Consider the following 23,343-nt stretch of genomic DNA (forward strand, 5'->3'; position numbering starts at 1 on the left):
CGCAGCGTCAGCGGACAAACACTGAGCGAGGGCTCGCGAGCGTAGGGGAAGTAATAATCCTCGGACTGAAAAAAAAAGAAAAAAAAAAAGAAAAAAAAGAAAAAGAAAGCTCCTCTTTCCCGAATAAAGTAATGAGGTAGAGAGTCAGACACGTAAAACCAACCCAACCGTGTATGAAAACAGACCGGCGTCGCCGCAGTGAAAATGGACCAGGAGTTTGAAGACGTAGATTCAGAGGGCCGGTGGCAAAAACTATACTCGGTAAGTCTGTTAGCACGAAGCTAACGCGGATAGTCGCTGCTTGAAGCGCGCATTTAACTTCAGCGAGCTAACCCTCGCTTAGCCCCTCCGAGTATCCTTCGTGTTGTTCACGACTGTTTCCCCCTCGTGTTTATGTTTTTTAAATTATTTTTTTTTAGGACGCTTTTGAGTTCGTACCTCTTTGTCGCGCTTGCACGGCGACGCTTTTACGTGATAACGACAATGTTATCAGCGAGCTTTAGTTCATGTTATAAACTGGCGCATATGGCTGAAAGCTCTCTTTGATTAACTACTTAATTGATTATCTCCGCGTGTGTTTATACTGAGAGACAAGTTTGTTCTTCGGAGGAGGTTATTGGACCGACTGGTTTCCTTCTTGTCCTCATGCGATGATTTATTTTTACGCCTCCGGCAAAGTACACGAGTTGTGATTGAACTGAACATCTTACCAGTTTGTCACAAAAAAAACAAAAGTAACAGAATTATTATTGATGTGGGGATTATTTGTTTGTTTAGACTGCTTGTAAACCATCTTTCTGTTTTTCCAGGAAATCAGGAATCAGTCCCACGAGTGCTCCTACAAAGTGGCGAAGTATCCAGACAATCGCAACCGAAACAGATACAGAGATGTCAGTCCATGTAGGTTAACATTTATAGGAACTGTTTCCATTGCGATAATTTCACCAAACCTTTCACTCCGTCATCTTACAACAAAATGACTCTCTCTGTCTTCTCCCACGCTGCCTGCAGTCGATCACAGCCGGGTGAAGCTGGAGAGCACAGAAAATGACTACATCAATGCAAGTCTGGTTGTAATGGAGGAAGCCCAGAGAAGTTACATACTAACTCAGGCAAGTCCAAGGATTTTATTCTCCTGTTAACAATCGCAGGTCTGTTATGGGATGACAGAGGTGTTTATGAATGTTACTAATTCTTTCTGATGATACATCTTTGGAAATATTGGGTAATTACTGAATAGTTTTTATGTAATAAACATGTAGAAATTCAATCTAAAATTCAAATGTATTTGAAGTTTATAAAAAAAAAAAAAAAGATGCATGGATTGGTTATATAGTTCATTATACACGTATTTTTACATTAACACTACTATTTTATATCCTAATCTGTGTATGATTTGCAAGACCTAAAAAGAAGGCTTTGAAATTAATAAATGTAATGGACAATTTAGCAACAGGTTTTTTTTTTTTGTTGTTTTTTTTTAATATTCTCATGTCTTCAGAAAATAAAAGCACAAATAACCTCTTAGCTTTTTAACTATTGTGACAACAAAATGAGACTGGGCTGATGAAACTTTTTCTTTTCACAAAAAAATATTTCCCTACATGCACTGAATACTGTCTCAGTAATTTAAATCCACAGAGAGATTTCTCAATTAAACATGACAAGACTAAAATATGCAGTTTCTTCTAGTAATTGTGGATTGTAGCCTTTCAAAGTAATTAGACAACAAGCAGATAATTTTGGGACGTTATCGAGCAAAAGTAGTAAATACTTTTTTTTAGTGCTCAGTCACAGCAAGTTTGTTATTTTGAAATGTTTTCAAAGCATGTTCTCTGGTTCTTTTGAGATGAGTCAAGCTAGACTTCATCTGTGGTTTGCCAAGATGTTATAATGTACCGTAACACTGATCGGAGACAGTCTGACATTAATAACCACATAGATTATTATTATTATTTTTTTAGATGATCTATAAATAATTTGGAGCTGGTTTTTTTTACACAGATTAAGATGCACAAAACTAAACAACAATGAAACAACTGTGACTTTAAACTTGTTGTACCAGAGGAAATTTATTTTAATCCTTCCACTGCCACATTCTCTTGTGTTTTCACTTTGCAGTAGCAAGCAAAGACCTGTTGACAGTATTTCATCATCCATGCATTTATCTTTTTGTACTCTCCGGAGACATTTGACATTTGAAGAAATTTACATCGTGCAGATTTTCTCAACTTAACCACATCATAGCCTTTAGCAGTCTTGACCTTTAAGTAAAGTCGTCTTATCTTTCTGCAGATCGCTGTTGCCTAATTATCACATTAACAGAGGCCTGTTGATCAGCTAATGTATTCAGGGACATTCAAATTCTACTGTTCATAGCAAAGAAAGATGACACACATTTGCATTGTGAATGACTTCCCACTGTCTCGCCAGACTGCAGCTCCTGCCCTGTTACTGATCAAAGTGTTTGTGTGCTTTGTGTCCACAGGGGCCCCTCAGGAACACCTGTGGCCACTTTTGGCTCATGATCTGGGAGCAGAACACCAAGGCGGTCATCATGCTCAACAGGGTCATAGAGAAAGGCTCGGTAGGTCCACAATAAAACAGACATCATACTGTTTGGTTTGACATCAGCATTTCATCAGGCGCGTACACACCGACACGCGGAAATGTGCAGCAATACCAAAATAACCACAGAAAGATTAGTCATACACCAGCCACTTTATCCACAGCTGCACCCGCAGTTTGTTCAACTTTGCAACCTGCTGATACTGTGAAATAATTTATGCAACCTGTGGAATTCATCTTGACCTTTTTGAAATGGTCCAGTGTGAAAGCTTCAGACTACAGTCGCATTAAGCTGTCTAGATGTTTGTTGAAAGCTCTGTCCACGGTGAACTGGCTGAACGACATGAACGTGGCTACGTCTCTTCTTTCTTCAACCTCTGTTCAGTCAGCGCGCAACAAAACTGTGCAGCAAAGCCAGCATCTGGTAAAGAGCGGGGCAGACAGATCAGCTGACCATGTCATTGGTTCACAGTCAGGACGGTGGTGGACAAAATCACAGACAGTTACTCTACAGAGTGACACCCTGTTGCACCTCTGTTCAATGTCCTCCTGCTGTTGTGATCACTTGGTGTTTGATTTAATGCAGTTAAATTTGTGATCCAATTGTTTTTATTTACATCTTTTTTGTTAAATAGCATTTTGAAGTTGTTGTGCTGCGGTGATAAACCTCTCTATGCATAGTCCTGACATGATTTGATAAAATCAACATAAATCCAAGTTATTGACGAGAGCTCTGGTGCATATTTGCAATTAAATTTAATGATCACAGGTAGAGGCAACTAAAGGGTGTTTTTTTCTTTAGTCCACTGGTAAACACCCCCACTGGGCTGGGATAGGTTGTCTTTTTGAAAAAGCTCAGTTTACTCTGAAACACCGAGCTGGCATTCTCACATCCGAACATTCCCCTTTGATTGGAAACCTCCCAACTGTTTTTGTATGCATGATAGGCTGAAACATGGGAAAAAAAAAAAAAATGCATTTCGAAATTTTATGAGCTTAATATGGATGTACTCTCACTCTCTTGTCAGCAGGATAACTGGAATTTGGTGTTTTGACAACGTGTTTGCAGATGTATGAGAGGATCTGGGATGCAGCCCAAACTCTCAGCCCCTTTAACGCCAGTGATCCTGCGATGTGCAGATTAAATACGCACTAAAACTCTCTCACTCAGAGCAGCTGTGACCTCGCTCTTTCTCAGTAAAGCAGCTGGATTGGATCTTGCTGGGTCATGAGATTCACTCGTTGACGGTTTTCTTGGAAATACAAGTTAAAAAGCACTTAGTCAACAGATATCATTAACCTCACGGGGGTCTTGTATGTCGGCCAGCTTTGAAATTCTGTAGACCAAGATTGCATGATAAACTTATCCTTCGCAATTATCCTCAGCAGCTTATACCATATCATGACCAAAACACTGTGCGTTGAGATTTGTCTGTAGACATACTGTCATGTAATGTATTTGTCTCAATATTTGACTGCAGTACCAACAAAGGATTTACTATTCTCTAAAAAATATTGTTAAAATGATTGTACCTACTTGATAAGCAATTGGTTTTGAATTGAACTATCCATACAGCTTAAAATCAACAACAATAAAAAAAATTTTTTTAAAAAAGTTCATTTATATAGCACCTTTTATACACGAAATGTGGCCCAAACTGGATTTAATGAAAAAAAAAAAAAAAAAAAAAAAAACCATGTCAAAAGAGTAAGGAAGTAAAGTTAACAATTTTAAAAAGTATAATGCATATTTTGTGTCAAATAATGTATGTGTGAGTGTGTGCATGTTTGTGTAGTAAGTATAAGACATAATAAGACATAAGACACCCCCCACCCCCACCCCGCCACCAGAGATCCCGCCGTCCTTCCCGTTAGTCGCAGCTGCTGTAGCTCAGTCAGCGAACATCTGCTGTTTATCGCATGGATGTCTCTGTGAGATGTTTGATTTCTTTGTGATATTGTTTTCCATGTTTTGTTTCTGTCTCCTCTCTTCTCTTGCATCAGGAAAAGTGTGCCCAGTACTGGCCCACGGCGGAGGAGCGGGAGATGCCCTTTAGAGAGACACGTTTCCTGGTCACGCTGTTGTCAGAAGACGCCAAGTCTTACTACACCACCAGAGTGTTGGAGATGGAGAATATGAACGTGAGCCACAGTGTTACTTTGTACTCTGGGAATTACCAGTAGACGATGGCAAAGGAAAACTGAAATGATTTAGGGCTGTCGCATCAAGACACATCACGGGAACCTGCGCTGTCCTCGGATCCTTTGGGTGCTTTTTACCAGATTTAATTTTTTTTTTTTTTTTTTTTTTTTTTAATCTTGGCAGACACCCGAAGTTTTTCCACAGCGGAGTAACGGGGAAAATGTTAGTGAGTTGCAGATGATGCAGCGGAGCAATTTATATATTGCAAATTTATTTTACAAGTGAAAAACATGCTTGACCTGCAAAGTTTTCACCACAAATTGGAATTTTATCATTCGATTTTAATCTAATCTTTTATTTTGTGAATCATCCCTCCAGATGACATCACAAAAAAAAAACCAAGCATTAAAATCTAGCTCACACCCGCCTTCATTTGCTGTTTCGGTGTTTTTCACGAGCTGGCGTACCGAGTAAATAGAAAGTGAAACTGTTGTTGCAGAAATGTTTTCTGAGTTCATGTGAAATAACCTTCAGTAACCTCAGTCAGTACTGATAAAAAAAATAAAAAAAATCTAACAGCCAACGCAAACAAATGAAGTTTTTTATTGTTCAAGCTGCTGATGAGGTCTCCTTTGTCTCCTTTCGCAGACAGGGGAGAAGAGAGAGATCTACCATTTTCATTACACCACGTGGCCTGATTTCGGTGTCCCCGACTCCCCGGCGTCCTTCCTAAACTTCCTTTTCAAGGTGCGGGAGTCGGGAGCACTGGGGGTGGATCACGGACCGGCTGTGGTGCACTGCAGCGCCGGAATCGGACGCTCGGGCACGTTTTCATTAGTTGACACATGCCTTGTCCTGGTAAGTACTGCCTCTCTTTTTCCAAAATGAGCTCTTGATTTATTCGTGTTTCGAATGTGTTTTTCTTGCGTGACTAAAAGCATGCAAATGAATTCATTTGACTTGAGTGTATCCACCCACAAGAAAAAACACTTGATCTGTGTAATATTTGACATTTGTACATGCAAAGCACGGAAATTACATCTTAAGAAACAATAAATGACGACGATAATAGCTACTTTCTCTTTCCCCTAAATCACTCATCATTATGTGTACTGTGAATATTCAAGTTTTTCATTTTTGTGCCAGAAAGTCAGTTCGCTGATTGAAGCCCTTCGGTGAAATTTAAATAATTTGAGAGCAAAATGTTTTGAATAAGACTGAAATAAAACGTATGTTCTGATTTGATAATTGTTTCAGAATGTCCAGTTGATAGAAGATACAAAAAAATACTGAAGAAAGCCATACATTTACTTTTATTTATTATTTATGTACAACCAACAGCTGAAATACAACTTTGCTCTCATGGTTTCCCAAAAGAATTCCAGGAAACACACAAAATCAACAAAATGGTCAAGTACAAATTTATCCTGCGGCACTAATGATATCTTGCAATCCAAGATTGAGTTTGGCTTTCCTTCAACAAAAGAACAGACAGAGGATTATTTTTTATTGTTTATTTAACAAGGATAATGAACAATAGATGTATTGCACCAAATACAGCTTAAAACTACATTTATTCTGTAGTCCATTTGCAGAGGCCAACATTGATGGGCAAGTGGTGACATAAAGGAACGCGGGGATAACTCTTTTTCTAGCCAGGAGTCGCCCGTGTTTGCCGATGTTTTGTTATATTAAAGGGAGGAAACAAAGGTCTTTGGGGAGATGTCAAAGGACCCCTTTTTCTCTCAGCTGACTGAAGGGGTTTGTTGTTGTCCGTGTTTAAAAGACAGGCAAGCTGCCAGAGTGTCGCGGTTGCACCTCGGGGAACCATACGCCGACTTTTCTTTTCTTTTCGCTGCTGTAAAGCCGGGGAACGAGAACAGAGACACGATGTGCCGGCCGGGAAATCGCTGCCCGCGACATTTGTGCCCAAATGTTGTTCCCACCAACCACATGGCTTTTGGGTTTTCCCCCTCGGCCTTAGTGTTTTGCGCAAGATCTTACATGCTGTACTGTTGAATAAATGCAGATCTTTTTATACTTATTATACTAAAATACGTAATACAATTTTCTCCCTTTTACTTTCTGATTTTTCTTTCCTCAGAGCAGAACGCAGGTGATTTACAGAGCAGATATGCAGTACATGCTGCGGGAGGAAAACAGTGCATTTTAATTTCAGTTTGACTTTTTTGGCTGAGCTGCATCGTTTTACCGTATTTCCAGATGGACAAGAGGAAAGATGCCTCGTCAGTGGACATCAAAAGCATCCTGCTGAACATGAGGAAGTACCGCATGGGTCTGATCCAGACTCCCGACCAGCTGCGCTTCTCTTACATGGCCGTCCTGGAAGGAGCCAAGTTCATCATGGGAGACTCCTCAGTTCAGGTAGCAGCACCGCACAGACCACAACCAAGTCGATGCTTGGTCACGCTTACGCAATCTGTCAATGTCTTTGAAGTGCTTTCTCCTTCTCATGTTGTTTCTGTATCTGGTGTTTGTGTGTGAAACCAGAGACTCCATTTTACTATCACTTTTGCAGTGAAAGTGGTTTCCTGAAGCGGAAAAGTATTGTTGTATTTCAGCGGGTTTAAGTCTGTGAATAACAGCTGACACCCATCAAGTAGAGAGGTGATGAACACATGGAGATGTTAAGATGGAAAGGCCTCTCTCTGTTGCGGCATCTTTACCAGGAGCAACTTTTAAACGCACCATAAGTCTCTTTAAAAAAAAAAAAAAAAAAAAAAAAAGGTCTTTTGATCAGTGGGGAGATGAGCTACGTGGCCAAAAGTACGGTAGAATATAAACCTGCTGATTCTGTGCTGTAAATCAAGGGACAAACATGTTCGTCATCAAGGGAGCCACACTGTCAACAATTCTGCAAATAAGAAATATTTTCCAGCCTCAAGGATTTAAAAACATGTGTTTTTTTTTTTTTACAAAATTATATCATGTGAAGTTAATCATATGCTTGAGGTCGATTTGCATCAGGAAATTCTTGTGGTGGCGTCGGCTGAAAACAAGTTAAATCCAATTGATTCACAGCATTCATTCACAGACAGGAGGGCGATGAAACGAGGCATTGTAGACGTTCCCGCTGACAACAAGACAACCGGCCTTCAGGCACGTCTTCACGATAAAGTGCCTGTATGTTCATTACAGGCGGAGACCCAAACATTGCCCAGGAGGGTCGACTACACGAAGATATACATTGAAAGTAAAAAAAAAAAAAAAAAAAAAAAGAAGATCAAGCGTTGCCGGACTTTATGTACGGTGTCGTAAACATTACGTTCACATCTTGCGTACGCTCACGCCACCAACAAACTAGTTTTAGAGAAGGCAGGAGGAGAAAGACCAAGAAATGACGATGATGACGACGAGGACTCGCAAGTTTAGGAGGTGAAGATACTCTTGCCGTGCTCCAAATGGCGAATGTTGAGTAGCAACACTCACTGTTCGGAGTGTGTAAGTATGATAACGTGCGGTGCGCTGTAGGCTGCATGAGGACGGAGACGTTTCGCCGTCAACGGTCGCTGTTGCGGCTGCGAAGCGGAAGTGAAGGGAACACGAAGCGACCAAAGAAGCCGCATCCTACTCGAGCCTTCATAGTTTTTCTTTTAGTGACGCAAATTAAAACTTCTGTTGATAAAGTCCAAGAGTTTAAACACTAATGTAAAAAAAAAAAAAATTAAAAAAAATCGGTTTCCTTTACCAGTCACCGCTCTACGCTGTCTGCCTCTCTTTTACTTTATGATCTTTCTCATAGCAGATTTTTCTTCGCCTACTTTAAAGTAATTTTACAAAATGAAATGCTGCTTTCATTCGTGGTAAAAAAAAAACAATTCCTTGGCTTTGCCAGTAGTTTATTCAAAGTATTTTGTGTATCCCTCTCAACTGCTGCTGCTGTCTTCCCGACTGTCTTGTCTCCCCGTTTAGAACCGATGGCGGGAATTATCCAGGGAAGATCAGGAGCCGTCGTCGGAGTCTCCCCCCTCGGCCCAGCCTCAGGCTCGGTGTCCGACGGAGCGACACAATGGCGGTCAACGAGGAGGTCAGCCGGAGGAGGAAGGAGGCGACTACAGACAGGACGGAAAAGTCCCGGCACTTTCCCCCGGCAAGGAACAAGAGACGGACGGCAGCACAACACAGTCAGTACAGTGAGTCTGATGAGACAATCATCATAATGGTCTGTTAAATGAACTCATTCGATTATTGGTAATTGGTTCATTACTGTCTCGGGCAACTCCAAATGAAAAAGGATGAATTTCATAAGGAGTTTTTTTTTTTTTTTCGAAATCTTACATTGCTTGTTTAAAAAAACCCCGTCTATAACTACTTTACTTTTATTTACACAGCAAACGACGCAGAGAAGACAGCATCTCCAAATCAGGCACAGCCAAGACACCCCAAAGCAAGTCCAGGACAAACGACTCGGAGAAGAAGAGGAAAAGGTGATTTAGATTCTTTTGATCAAAACCGCATCGTATTTTTCATATTCAGATCGTCGATGTAATGCTCTCTGGGATGGTTTGGTCGTGCACCGTCTTTACTTGGTGTAGTTTATACCGCCGAGTGCGACCTACACACACACACACACACATAGATGATAATCAACACAAACTGTAAGAACCGGGTTTAATCCGTCGTTTGTGTTGAGACTCAAGGCTGCAATGTATCATGTTTAAAATGAGAGGTGCGTAAAAATCATCATCTTGCCCTCCTCCTAGCTTTCTATTCCCCTTTGGACACGCAGGACAGAACAACTTTTACTCTACAGCCGGCTGACAAGAGATGTTTAAAAAAAAAAAAAGAAAAAGATACGAGTCAGGTTTCAGCTACGTTTCTGTTAGACTTCCTCACTGAGGGAATCCAGACGAGCTTTCCCAGCACATGACTCAGCCTGCTCATAGCAGAAGTTGAACTGAGGCTCTGCCGAGGCTTCGTGTTGACACTATATATATATATTTTTTTTTTTTTTTTTAAAGTTTTCTCTTTCATCATCCTCAGACATTTAGTTTGAATCCACCAGTCTAGCGAACTGACATCCATCTCGTATTTCCAACATTTAGTTGATGAAGTGCTTCTTTCTGATGACAGTGCAAGTCCAGACACGGCTCGCAGAGTCATTTCTGAGAAGCCTTCCTCTGTCGGGCGACATGTCGGTGTCCTTCCGGTAACACCAACACAGCTGCGCCGTTCGCGACGAGGTCCTCACTCTGCTGTTGTGGTTCTTCTGGACAGTTTGGGCTGCATTTGCTGCACATGACAAGAGCTGGCCTGTCCGGCGGGGGGGGGGGGGGGCAGCGTATCTCTACCCCCCTCTGAGACAGCAACAACAACAACAACAACAACAACAACAACCACGACGAGCACGTTTAGAGGAGGAAGTTTACCAACAGCTTTTAAAAAGAACGGCCGCTCTTGTACATAGAGGTGTGTGCGTGTGTGCGCGTGTGTGCGCGTGCGCGTGTGTGCGCGTGTGTGTGTGTGTGTGTCGTGTTTCTGATGGGTTTTGTGCTTCTTTTCGTGATTTGCTTGGCTCCTGTGGTTTGGAGTTGTTAATTTTGGCTGCACTCTAGCATGGTGTGTCTCTCTCTCTCTCTCTCTCTCTCTCTGTGTGTGTATGTGTGTGTGTGTGTGTGTGCGTGTGCGTGTGCGCGCGCGCGTACGCACACGCGCCCTTGTGGTTAATGGTTTTTGAAACTGAAATGTCACGCTGAGTTGGAACAATGCAAGATGCTAATTTGAGTCGTGCCTCGTTTGGTTTCAGCTTTTGATTTGTGCGTTCAATCCTGTCGAGACAGCGAGCGCAAAACACGGCTTCCAACTAACAGCCCCCGCTTCGTAAATACCAGTAGAACTATTTTGCAAGGAAGAGTGAGAAGCGCTTTACTAATTCACCGTTAAAAGAGATCACCCTTTGCCCCCGGTCGAGGCTGTCAGCCCGTCGCACCGAGAGAGTCGTATTCAGGTTTGTCGCGTGTTCCTGTGCTCCTAACTTTCAGAGCTGTGCCGTGAGGATTTTGGAAGTTCCTTCCCAGCCTCGGCACGGCGGCGTTCCTGAAATTGCATCAGTGGCGTTCCGGCCGTTTTAAAGTTTGAGTGTTTTGACTTTTCATCGGGGTGGTTTTTTTTATTTTTGAGCGCCTCGGAGGGTGTTTCTAGATTAAACTGGCCGGATGATCTGTTGTTGTTGTTGCCTTTCGTTGTGCGTCGTCAAATTCGATATTTGGGGCTGCGACCAGCGACTGTTTTAATTTGATTGGTTTATCTGTTAGGTAATCGTTTGGGAAAACGGTGAAAGTGCCTTGTTTCCTGAAGCCGAAGGTGAACGTCTTCTGACGTCCGGTTTTGTCCCAAACCCTGAAAACAATTAGTTTGCTGTTGAGGAGATCAGCGTTAAAAAGCTGAAGCGGGGCAATGGTGGTATTTTAGCAATAAAAAACAACAAAAAAACAAAAAAAAACGATTTAGTTTTCAAGACGCTAGATACACAGTTATCAAGAAAAAAAAAAGAGTAAAACACTGATATAAGGGACTCAAATATTTATACAATGTACAAGTTAATTTAGGTTCATTGTCCGACTTTAGCTCTGTACTAACAATCCAAACTTTTCCGCATCCCCGGGGACAAGCCTGCTTTTATCTCACAGATAATCAAATCAAAAGACGTTTTAACGCTCCGCACTAACTAAATTGAAATGTTCCCGTTTCAGCTACAAGCTTCTGAACACGGGATCCCTTGTTTCTTTGAAACACGACGGCTGCTTTTGCTGCACCGACAGTCTTGATGTCGCTGCGATCAAAGATACGGTAACGCGCCACGGCTCCTGCTGGCAGTCGATCGAGCCTTTCGATTTCTGCTCCCCGCCGCGAAGTTTTATCGTGAAAGCTGAAGACACTAACTTGAGTTTGTGGCATGAGCTCCTCCGATCACTCCTGAGCTTCACTGACGTGCTGGTTGGAGATTGTTTGTGTGGTTTTTTTTTGGTTTTTTTTTTTTAAGCTCCATCCCCGTAACCGTCTTGTGTTTTGTGACAGGGCGAAAACCAGTGACTGCTAACAACCTCCGCCTGCGGCCACACAACTACAGCTCCTGGCAGCGAAGCCAACATCGGCAGGGAACTCCAGCTCTCTCCCAACGTCTCGTGTCCTCCTTCCTCAACTCCATCTCGACGGCTGGCTCTCCTCTCTTAATCGCTTTGTTTTAATTATTATTATTATTATTATTATTATTTTTTATTTGTTTTTAAGTTCCCGGTGAAGTGGCGTCACTGTAGCCACGGCACACCAACACATCGACCCCCTCCCCCTCCCCTCGCCCTCCGTTCCCCCTCCTCTCCCCTTCGCCTCGGCTTCTCCTCATCCTCTCTAAACTGTTTACAGCAGACACTTTGACATTCTTCAAGACAAACACACCAGCGCTTTAAATCCCAGGCCACACCTCAACCACTGTCGGCGCTGCTTCCGAAGTCAGACATTTCTTGTTTTTACGTTAATATTATTATTTGCAGCGTTGTCATTCTTTTAATGCTCATTTGCATCTATGATATACAGACAAAAAATAGGGGCTATGCATTGCCAATTTGTAATGCTGTTCATATGTGTATTTTTGGAAAACATTTTTTCAGAGGCGAAAATGAAAATGTTCTATTTTTTATAAGAAATTACTTGACGTTTTTCAGGTGACGTTGGGGTTGGTTAACTGAAAAGCACCGCCTCCACCCACATGAGAAATTCAGTGGCATGTAACGTTTCCATGATGTACATAGTGTTCTTTTTAAAAAGATGTGTATAAAAAGACATATTTTTGCTTGTAAAAAAAAAAAAAAAAAAAATCAAAACCAAAAGACAAAAGCTAATGTTACAGATCTGGATACAGTGGAAAGCTGATTTCATGACTTTTTTTTTTTCTCCTTTTGAAAATGAATTTGTCTTAACTTTCTCTCTTTAGAGTGTAATCTACAAATAAAATTGGTATCATCTAGTTTACATACAAACCTGTGTTCGCTCCTCTATGGTTGCTCGATTTATCATTAGCAGCACCTTCACACAAACGGCAGGAAGCCCGAGACCAAGGTAAAATATTATATATGTACAATAGAAAAACAGACTTCGTTGTGAATATGTCTATTCATCATTTAAATTAAAGTACATTTAGCCTTTTTTTTTTTTTTTAGCATGTGTCAAAGTTTGCCTTTGTGGAATCTCATGAAAAAATTCCACCAATCTTAACTCCTATAGAAAAATGTTTCTTGAAATTTGAAACTGTTCCACTTGACATCTAGGATAAGAAATATTCTCAGCCTTTTTTTTTTTAATTTCCAATAAATAACTTTATATGAAGATTTAATTAATACTCATATTTTACTGGTACTTTTTGGGCATTTTGTTGTTGTTCAAACTACTCCGATCCAAACCTACTTTTTTTTTTTTAGCGTTGGAGGTTTTCCCTTTAAAATGCGGTCGGGACATTCCTTTCCCACAACCGGTGGACACGGAAACCGGCCAAAGCAACGACGCAGACAGAAAAACCACAAACTTGGCACAACAGCTCGGCCACTGAATAAGAGGGCTGTCCTCTACGTTGTAGAAAAGGAATTGAATTACAGAGAGGTGGGACTGCCAGGAATAGAGGGTGGCCCCCGGCCAGCCACTTTCAGTTAAGTGGGCGTAACAGGATCCAGCGAGGACACAATCAAAAGTCTTTTTATCGCTTCGGATGAATTCGCGCTGGATTCTTATGGCAATATTTTTTATTAGAAAAAGCATTCCATTACTGTAATACAAGTTTTCCAGAAGTGCACGTTTGAGTCAATTCTTGCAATGTTTACACATATGAAGATTACTATCGAAAGAGGAACGAGTGATACGTTTCCAAGAGAGGGAAGATTTTTGTGGGTTCATCTTAAATCTATGTTTTATGTCCAGACCAGGTGAACGTATTATTCTGAAGCAGTAGCTTCTTCATGGACTACCGAAGTGAAGAGTTCACTGACAAATACAAAAGTGTGCCCGCTGCTGGGCCGCACAGATGTCAGAGTAAACAGTTGTGTATCTTCAGAGATCTTTGACTTTGCTGTATTCTTCACGAGGTTAAAAAATAACAGAAATGAAATATAGGTGAATCAGAACAGTGCCGGAGGGATGCCGCTTCCAAACAGCAGACTCCAAGAAGTTGGGATCTTCCATTTGTTTGGCTCTTGGCTCTAAAATGCGAATCAGACAAAACAGTGATTAGAATTCCTTCACATCCCACTTGTAAGTAGCTCCGGTACCTGGTTCACTCAGGTCGGTCCCTTACGTGATTGTCCAGCAGGTGAAGCCAGTCGTTGAGATGGTTGACGAGGGTGAAGGCGTCCGGGATGTTGTCGCCTTCTGAACAGAAGAGCAGCAGCACGGCCAGCGGGAGATCCGCCGCACAACTGAAATCACATCCACACGCAACAAAGCCAATGATACAAAACAAAAAAGAAAAGAAGCGGTTTCAGTTTCCTAAATTTGATGAAAAACATTTACCGTGCCAGGGAAAGTTCCTGCTGTTCTTATCATACTGAATAAAAACGGGTATTCTGCAAAGTTTTCAAGCTAAATTTAAGTAGATATCTGGTAGTAGACAGTCCCAATGAGCCGACAGGTATGAAATTAATCTACAATACTATGATCAGTATGTCAGAACATGTTAACCTGTGACTGATCATTCTGATCAAAACATTTCATAATTAGGGGGAAGCTGCATGTTGAACTGTCACAGGGTCTCCCCCCCCCCCCCCCCCCCCCCCCCCCCCCCCCGCACGCACAGCTCGGTGCCCTTCTTTGATCTCCAGGTGGCGCTCTCCGTCTCTACCTGTCCGTGTAAAGTCCTTTGGTGATGCCTCCTCCGGGGATGCAGAGTCGTGGTTCTGCTTTGGCGTCTGTCAGTCCGGGGAAGGCCGGCACTCGCTCCATCTCCCTCCAGCCCAGCTCCTTCAGAGAGTCCCCACTCGTCTTCAGCAGGGACGCGGTGGCCAGGTACCTCAGAGGGATGCTGACACGCCCACGTATTGGTTAGTGGAGGTGACTGGGGAAAAGCAGTGGACAAAAGCAGCGGCGACGCCGAGGACATGTTTACCCCTGCAGCTGCTGGTCGTCCCTCTGGTAGGCGTGGCTGCTGGAAAGAACAACAGTCCTGGAGAACCCGCTGGCTTTGATCCAAGACACGAGCAGCTGACGGAACCTTTTGGACTTTGCCTGCAGTTTAAAACAAAAGGTAAGAATAAACAATCGACGCAATAATTAGGACCGTCAACAATCATTTCATTGTCGCCTGAACATAATTATTTCCGCTGACGCAAATCAATTTGCGTCATTGTCAGAATTGCTTCCAGTCGCGTATAAAAACAGCTGAATGAAACTAACAGACGTCATATTTTGTTCACTATTTTCATGCAGTTTCCCACCATTTAAGGTTTGACCGGTTCAATTTTAATAACATCATCTTGCTGCTGCTTGAAGCACACGGGTGGAGAATTAGCGCCACCTCGACGCAATTAACTTCTAATATTTGATCCGTAGCATTTCAATGAGCAACTATGGACAAAATTGTCATGGATTTAGCTAAAACACTACAGCTAATAAGATGTATTATTAAAGTATTGTCTGGCTTATACCATAGTGGTATAAAATAAACTGGAAAAAAAAAACCAATGAAATTGTTCATCTCAATTATCTGTATGCCAATTAATCGTTAATAACAACGTTGTGATTGTAACGGCCCTAAAAAATAATTCCATTTCCAAATTTACCGAAATCCAATTGACACGATTATGGAAGATAGCGAGACAGTTACCACACTTTTAAAACATATCTTTGCCAATAAAAACGAGATTATACAGGAAGGCCTGCTACTAAAAAGACTGCCTGTGAATTAAGTAAGTAAAACTGCGCGTCTTTACGCAGCTTCCGTTCATTCTCGTTTATGCTTTCGGGCAGCTTTGCAAGTTTTATCCATTTTATGAGGGTGGTGACACAAACAGAGCAAAAAGACATATTTTTCCACACGAATGTCATATTGTTGAAGTTACACTGCCAGCAGGGGATAAAAAAAGAAAAGAGAAAAAAAAAAGAAAAAGGAAAGACAATGAAGTCATTCAGATGCAGCAGACTTGTTTACCTGAATAATTGGTGCTCTGATCTGAAGAATGGCCAACTTGAGCTCTGGTGCTGTGTAAACTGTGGACAGAGGAGGGTTGACAGATTTTCTTTTTACTTCTCAGATGCTGCAAATTACTGACGACTTGATCTCACAACAACAACAACAACAACAACAACAACAACCAAAAAAAGTGTTTCCAAAAAGGGACCAAGTTAAACATATCAAACCCGATGAAGTGTTTAAAACAACACGTTATATCTTTCAGTGTTTTTTTTTTTGTGGGTTTTTTTCACGACACTCGTAAAATGAACAAACGATTCTCCGGAGGAAAACGAACTGTTTGCGTTCATCCAAAAACTTCCAGACCTCTTAGTTTTTTAACACACGACGGGGTTTGGGCCGGTACCTTCTGCAGGGGTGTGCAACTGCTCGGTGTCCTCCTCGCGGGTGGCGTACGGGTTGTTCCCGGCCATCGGGATGAGACAGTCGGTGTGTATGTGGCCCGCTCGGCTCATGTTGAACGTGGACACGAGGAGGTCCACCGACAGCTGAGCCACGTTACCGACAGCTACAGCTGGCTGGAGGGGAGGAGAGGTCACGACCATCAACATCGGCTGGACAGCTTTTATCTGATCACTAATTAGCTGCCGGAACTTCTTTTTTTAAAATTTTATATACGTAATAATGCAATCAAAAGTAGCTTTCTGGTGAGGATTTGCTGCTTTTCCTTGTCTTAAATTATTAAATCATCAAGACCGGACAAAGCAAAGCAATTTGAAAATTGACAATTAACATGATCTCCAATTTAACCAAATGGACCAGTAAAATGCTGCTGTCACATTTATGCATCCGTAATGATGATCCAATTGAATAAATTACAGGTGTAACAGCATATAAATTCCGTTCATGTGTACTTTAATTTGTGTCCCTTATTTTGACGTAACAGTTTTATCAGAACTTTTTCTTACAACTATGTACACAAGTTTGGAGGACATCGGTTTTGAAGATTGCACCGGGGTTTAAGGTCACGACACATTTGTTTTAGGGATTATTTTTTTTCTGGCCACTGCAGGGCTGTGAAATGAAACGATCATTAGTCGGTAACAACACGTGAGGGAGTTTAGGGAGTGTTGCAGAGATTCTCCATCGACAGCACAAACTACAGCTGTTGTCACTCACCATGACGAGGGTGTAATCTTTGAAGGAGGGCGGCGAGTTTTCTGAAGAGATGAACATGTTGCCGTTCAGCCAGCAGACACACAAACAAACAAACAAACAAAGTTACTGAGAAATAGGGTCGAAAGAAGTTGTAATCGCGACAGATTAAATCTCCGGGGCTGCTTTCACTTCTATTTTCATGCCCGGTTTTTGTGGACCTCCTTTCGCGTCACCGTGGCGACTGTTGATGATTAAAGCGGTTTTAGTAGCGCCTGTAAATGCCTGAATAAAATGCAATCGCGAAGCTTCATTTTTGAAAAGAAAAAAAAAAAAAAAAAGGTTTAGTAATCTGTTTATTGGGCTTTATGTGTTATTTGTACTTCGTACTTAAAATTGTGTTTGAGAAAAATATCCATTCTAATCAGGCATATCAACGGTCAAACCGCAGCGACGCGAAGATTTACTGCGCAGTGGAGATGTTGAACTCACATTTTCCTCAGCAGGGAACAGATAGATGTAATATTAATGATAATAATTTAATACAACTGTTTTAGAGGAAGCTCTCATTTATTTATCCATTAAAATTGACATTGAACTCACCTTCAAGAAGTATTGTTATATTAAGCCTGATAAAAACGAATAGTAAAATCTAAACATTGCAAGGAAAGAAATATGTTATAACACAATGCAAAATGATGGCACAACAAAACACTAGAGCATCATTTTCATTATTTTAATATGATTGTGTGTTCAGTGTTATTTGCAAATCACCTCAGTGGAAACGCATAAAAATTACTATAAATGATTAACATAAATCTTCAGCCAGCAATAAGAATACATTTCAACATATTCAATTATTGTAGGCTAGCTACATTCATTCGACATTATAATGTTGATAATGACGGCAACATTTCTTTTAATTTTTGTAGTTGTACAAGATGAACTAAACTCCATCTCATGAGCTTGAATTAGACAAAGCTACAGAATAAACAGGGAGAATAATGTGAAAACAGACTGGACGGCCGTGCTCACACTGTGGCAGGGAGATTTAGGTTTTTTTTAAAATCGTGTTTAGTATTTGTTGCTTTATATTTTATGAAGTAAAATATTTACGAGTGGAGTTTTAATTGTTGCCAACAAAAGGATTGTCAGTCGTTGATAGTTTGAAATGAATATAACAATGATGTTGTTCGGCATCAGAGATCGTGTTGAGACAACCCAAAGCTTCTACTAATCCATGTCCCAGGTCCAACCGCAGATATAAAAACAAAACCATGAGTACTAGAAACGCTTCTTCTTTTATGTGGTAGTGAAACAAAAGAAGTGACGACGTCAGCGAAGACGGATGTAGCGTGCCATCGGTGTCATTTCGGCTCGACTTCATTGGGAACAGGAAGGCCGTTCACAGCTGCCACAGCATTTTCTACCATCCGCAGTACCATCTTTTTTATTGTAGCGCACGTGTTGGTGCCAATGTGGGGCGTGATTAGCACATTAGGGAGGCTGAGGAGAGGATGATCCCTGCACAGGAAATCAAGCAGAGGAGGTGTTTGAAGTCAGAAGAGGTCACTTTTTTGCTTCCTTTCATTTAATTAATGGTTTCGGGGGAGGTTAAAAATAAAGACCGCCTTGTAGCTGCAGATCTTTCACGTTCAGCTTGTTGTGTATACATTATTAATCCATGCTTGCATAGAGGTTGGAAAATGTCCAGGGGAAAAAAAACAAAAACATTGTCCACTGTTCTCCCTCTCTTTAGCTTTATTTCTAATTTCCACCAACTTTTCTTAAAGTTCCAATCTTGAAGATCTGTTTTGTTGTCTTTGGCGACACCTGTGGCGATAAACGGTAATTACAGATGTGTTACTGGACTTAACCTGCAGGAGATCCAAATAGTGTGAAGACAGTCAGTTTCGTTATTATGACGGTGAAAGGGCTTTCATTGGTGCAGCTCAGCCTCAGTCACCGCTGTGTTACCTCATTCAGTTAAAGATATAACCACTTAATAAACATTTATTTACTTAAACGAATAAATGCCCCGAAAAAAAAAATCAATGACAAGTGCAGCTCTAAAGATGTAAATGTAATTGCATGAATGGACAGAATATTAATATAAACTAGAAATCAATCGTAAAAGTACTGCATCACATAAAAACATAAATGAACGATAGTCTTTATTTGAAGTTAATTGGAGTTCTGTCTTCGACACCGTATTGAAGGTGCGGACGGCCCTCGTGTGGAGGAACGTTCATGTATGAAGTGCATCGGCATGGTGTTGTGTCTCAGAGGTGATACCTGGGTAAAGGTTCAGGGTGAGTCACGTCTAAAGCTGCAGCTCCAATTGTTCCAGACTGCAGAGCTTTGACTAAAGCATCCTGGTCCACAACCAGACCTGAAACACGAACAGAGTCAAAGTCAGACTAAAGATCCCCGTGTTAGAAAACAGGATTATAAACGTCTAGGAAACACACACCTCTGCTGACGTTGACGAGCGTTGCGGTGGGCTTCATGAGCGACAGCTCTCTGCGGCCGATCAGCCCGCTGGTTTCAGGGCTCAGGTTCACCCCCAGCACGACGAAGTCGGACTCTTGCAGCAGGTCGTCCATGTTCCTGCAGTAACTCGCTCCCACCGCCTGCTCGTCTTCCACACTCCTGAACAGCACCAAAAATCACCCACCTCTCCATGAACACAGACTTTTTGATTCTTCCGGCTTCGATCGTCACATACAGCATGTACGGACTTTACGACCGACTGCAGCGAGGCCTTCTTCTGGTCCTTTATCGGATTCTGAGGTGACATTTGTTCAACAAACTCCCAAATTATCCACATTAGCCATCATGTTTTCCCTTTTACCTTCTGCTTCTGTTGTGATACAGGATCCTCATGTCGAACCCTTTGCTTCTCTGAGCGATTTTGTATCCGATGTGTCCCATGCCGATGATGCCCAGAGTTGAGCCCGTGACTTCAACTCCCATCAGGCCTTGTGGCATTTGGGTGATCTCGGGGTCCACAGCTATTTGGTGACCTACAAGGAGACGTACGTGTAAATGTTTTTCAGACGTCTCTAAATGTCTCGGGAGTCTAAAAGCTTCTGACTCCCTCTTCTTCTGTCTGTCTAACAGTTTATCCACATTAGCCATCATGTTTTAGGTTATGGACTCATTTTTTGGGGGATTCAGTTAACCTTTGACCTCACCCTGGACAATCTTTCGTGCTGAAGCCAGAAGGAGACCCATGGCGATGTCTGCGGTGGCATCGCTCACCACACCAGGCGTGTTGGCCACCTTCACGCCCAGACTGGTGATGTACGGCACATCCAGGTGGTCGATGCCCACCCCTCCGTTGGCGACCACCTTCAATGACGGGAGTGCAGCGAGCAGCGAGGGCTCAGCGGCAGGGCAGCAGTTCCACACGAACATGGCCTGGATTTTGGGGCCGTGCAGCTGTGGGTTCTGTAAAAAGTCTCTGTGGCAGATGATGTTGAAGTGTTGTTTTATTATGTCAATGACCTGTTTGAAGTAACTCTGCTCGCCCTCCTCCGAGACCAAAGCCCACGGTTTGTCCTCTGCCATCACCTGGTGGGAACGAAGCACGCGTGTTAAAACGGAGACTCGGATCAGAAGCTTGGCTCTGTCCAAAGGTAACTAAATCCACCTACCGGCAACTCGAATGCTCGAATTATAGCAAATGGTAACAGACAACCAACAGAGACCCCAGAAAATTATAGCTGTTTCCACATGTTTCTAGGCTTTATACTCTGATGAACAAACTGACAGCTTCTCGTACAGACCCAAGAGTGGTGTGAATCTTCTTAAATTAAATATTTCCCTAAACGACATTTGCATTATCGCATTATAGTTAAAAGGGAAAAAAAAGTCTACCTTTTCCATTATTTACAGACAGCATATTTTCTCCCGAATTGGTTCAGTTAACTAATAAATGTACGTTTAGTTAAGTTACCAATAATTACACTTATTCTTGACACATAGGCAAAACACGTTAATAAAACCACTTCTCATTAATTAAACACATATTAATACATTGTTATCAATAATAATCAGCAACACATTTAAAGGCTGAATATTAATTATTAGAACTCCCACTGAACATAAACACTTACAGGATTTGGGGAAAATAAAAACTTGAGTCTAAACGAGTACTACTTGTTTCTTCAGGTTTTCTTCTGCTGTCCAACCAGGAAGTAGTAATAAAGGATTTTCAAAGTAAGAGCTTTTTTTTTTTTTACAAACTAATACGTGTCGCGATATAACAACTAAAACAGCTTCTCCTGCCGCTATTAATAGTAATAATCCAGATAACAAAAGAAAATTGATATTGAATTGTGTGGGTTGAGGGGAAAATCGATTCAGCGTAAATGTTTTAATCACCACGCTGATTCCTGCGTAATGACGGCCTGTAATGTCAACCTGTTCACATCGCCGCGTTAACCGGAGCTGTTAGTTTATTCAAACGACGGCTGTAACTCGTCGGTTTCTTCCTCACATCCAATAAACAGCCAATAAACCTTTAGGTTTAACTCTCCGCTAACAGCTACCTGTTCGTCCGACTGCTAACCGGAAGCTTCAATTTCACAATCACTTCACTTCTGGGTGCTTCGGAATAAAAGCACCTTTAACTTCCGCTTTGATTCATTCAATTAAAACAGTACTTTTTGTAATTTTATTATAACTTTCTTTATTCCACTTTATTACAAAACATATTTATTTAACATGTATAAACAGTATTTTACTTGACGTTATTATAACATACACAATACTTATTGATAAAATTACCTACCAGCCCGGTTATCCTCTTTCATCTAAAGTTTGTACCCTCCATATACTATTTACTTTAATACCATATGTCACCAGACCACAGCAGCTGCTAAAACAGTAAGGACGGCTGTGAATTGCAAACTGGATTATGGTTTGGTTAGGTTAGGTTAGGTAGTTACTTTATTAATCCCCGAGGGGGAAATTTTTCGCTACAGCAGCATACAGAAGCAATAAGATAATAATAGAACAATAGAAAAGCAATAAAATAGCAGTAAAATAGCAGTAAAAATATAAAATATAAATATAAAATATAAAATGCACAGTATATACAGTATATACAGTACAGTATATATATCTATATATATTATATACAAACAACCAAGAAACACAGTCAACAGTATTATTATTATGATACCTTTTTGTGTTGCAGGTGGCGCACAGATCTGTGCAGGTTTGTCACTTTGAGAACACGGGATGCTTGTGCTGGAGCCCACAGTTGCCTCACACATTGGACATAGCAGAGACACTGCATTCCGGCTGGTAAATTATTGATATTGAAAATAATAATAAAGAGTTTTAGTTTGTGCATTATACACCTGTAGTGCAAGCGGTGTACAATTTGTTTAGTGCATGCAATGGAAGTCCATAGGTCAAACTGCTTTAAATGAATTATTAACACGACACTTGTGGGTCAACTCAACTATCTCAAACAAACTTAAGGTGCTAAAAGAGAAAATGCATCATGAAATAATTAAGTTTTAGTAGTGAGATACTTTAGGCAAGACCAAAATTGAGTTGCACTGAAGTTGATGAAGCTCTCACCTTTTGGTTTCAGCCCAGCTGTTCCCTGACTCTGGAGTAGAAACTGGAGAGTGAGGGAACAGAAAAACAACTACCAGCTCTTAAATAAATTCTGACCTATCATTTGCATTTCATGAAGATTAACCGGCTAAACGTAAGAATCTGATCTGTAAGCACCCTCGGGCATGAAGAGGAGAGGAGGGGAGGAATTCACTAAACACAGTGAGTGGGCAGGCGGAGGCTCCAGCATGTTGATTGGTGGACAAAATGCGGTGGAACAATGATCAAAGGTCATAAACTACCCCACTGCCCATAAAGAGACAGTAGGTGAAACCAGTTATATTTGGGTCACATGTTTTTTACAATCAGGTCTCCTCATAATATAGTTTCATCATGTTAAAGTGATTTTTGTCAGAAAAAAACATACATTACCCAAAAGAGACAGCTAAGCCCCTTAAACAGAAAATAATAATTGGAAGAGCAGAATATGTTTTCGGTAAAAAAAATTTACAGCCGTTTTCCTAAGGTTTTTTTAAAAAGGGGTTTTTAATGGGTATTTTTAAGAGTTTTCTTAATGGTTTTTAAGGGTTGTTGTCGTTGTTTCAGTATAATGTGTTACTCTAGGGAAAAATCAAATAAGCTAATGTTAAAGAATCTTATTGAAAGGAGTAAAGAATTAAAGCTGTATATAAGTGGGATTGTTCCCATTCAATGGAAAGAATCCATAATTGTTCTTCTTTGTAAAGATCCAAACTTGGCGAAGAGTTAT

At 41.2% G+C, this 23,343-nt stretch overlaps 3 protein-coding genes across 7 annotated transcripts; 1 reads left to right on the plus strand and 2 right to left on the minus strand.

Moving 5' to 3' along the window:
• ptpn2b (protein tyrosine phosphatase non-receptor type 2b) lies at nucleotides 1–12,758 on the plus strand. 2 transcript variants are annotated; one of them, XM_069176031.1, is made up of 10 exons: nucleotides 1–261; nucleotides 810–900; nucleotides 1,012–1,112; nucleotides 2,489–2,587; nucleotides 4,573–4,710; nucleotides 5,360–5,569; nucleotides 6,935–7,096; nucleotides 8,645–8,865; nucleotides 9,064–9,159; nucleotides 11,750–12,758. In XM_069176031.1, the coding sequence occupies exons 1-10, from the start codon at nucleotides 205–207 to the stop codon at nucleotides 11,769–11,771; spliced, it is 1,197 nt and encodes a 398-aa protein (XP_069032132.1). In that variant the 5' UTR covers nucleotides 1–204; the 3' UTR covers nucleotides 11,772–12,758. The 2 variants fall into 2 exon arrangements, with proteins under 2 accessions (XP_069032132.1, XP_069032133.1); XM_069176032.1 differs by having other exon boundaries at nucleotides 8,645–8,856.
• A 688-nt stretch (nucleotides 12,759–13,446) lies between these two features.
• psmg2 (proteasome (prosome, macropain) assembly chaperone 2) lies at nucleotides 13,447–17,227 on the minus strand. Its single transcript, XM_069176033.1, has 7 exons — nucleotides 17,022–17,227; nucleotides 16,249–16,420; nucleotides 15,861–15,919; nucleotides 14,820–14,938; nucleotides 14,556–14,735; nucleotides 14,013–14,133; nucleotides 13,447–13,917 (listed from the first exon to the last, which is right to left on the minus strand). Exons 1-7 carry the CDS (start codon nucleotides 17,076–17,078, stop codon nucleotides 13,837–13,839), a joined length of 789 nt encoding a protein of 262 aa, XP_069032134.1. The 5' UTR covers nucleotides 17,079–17,227; the 3' UTR covers nucleotides 13,447–13,836.
• Nucleotides 17,228–17,566: 339 nt separating this feature from the next.
• LOC138214920 (probable 2-ketogluconate reductase) lies at nucleotides 17,567–22,724 on the minus strand. Of its 4 annotated transcripts, XM_069176778.1 has the most exons (7): nucleotides 22,596–22,724; nucleotides 22,189–22,310; nucleotides 20,195–20,573; nucleotides 19,852–20,023; nucleotides 19,471–19,649; nucleotides 19,293–19,389; nucleotides 17,567–18,521 (listed from the first exon to the last, which is right to left on the minus strand). In XM_069176778.1, exons 2-7 carry the CDS (start codon nucleotides 22,303–22,305, stop codon nucleotides 18,365–18,367), a joined length of 1,101 nt encoding a protein of 366 aa, XP_069032879.1. In that variant the 5' UTR covers nucleotides 22,306–22,310; nucleotides 22,596–22,724; the 3' UTR covers nucleotides 17,567–18,364. The 4 variants fall into 4 exon arrangements, with proteins under 4 accessions (XP_069032879.1, XP_069032878.1, XP_069032880.1 ...); XM_069176777.1 differs by lacking the exon at nucleotides 22,596–22,724 and having other exon boundaries at nucleotides 22,189–22,391; XM_069176779.1 differs by lacking the exons at nucleotides 22,189–22,310; nucleotides 22,596–22,724 and adding an exon at nucleotides 21,119–21,580 and having other exon boundaries at nucleotides 17,568–18,521.
• Nucleotides 22,725–23,343: the final 619 nt, after the last annotated feature.

This window comes from Embiotoca jacksoni, unplaced genomic scaffold, assembly GCF_022577435.1.
Source record: "Embiotoca jacksoni isolate LCO1_2020_lvr unplaced genomic scaffold, fEmbJac1.0.p SCAF_7, whole genome shotgun sequence".
In the NCBI taxonomy this organism is placed as follows: Eukaryota; Metazoa; Chordata; class Actinopteri; family Embiotocidae; genus Embiotoca; species Embiotoca jacksoni.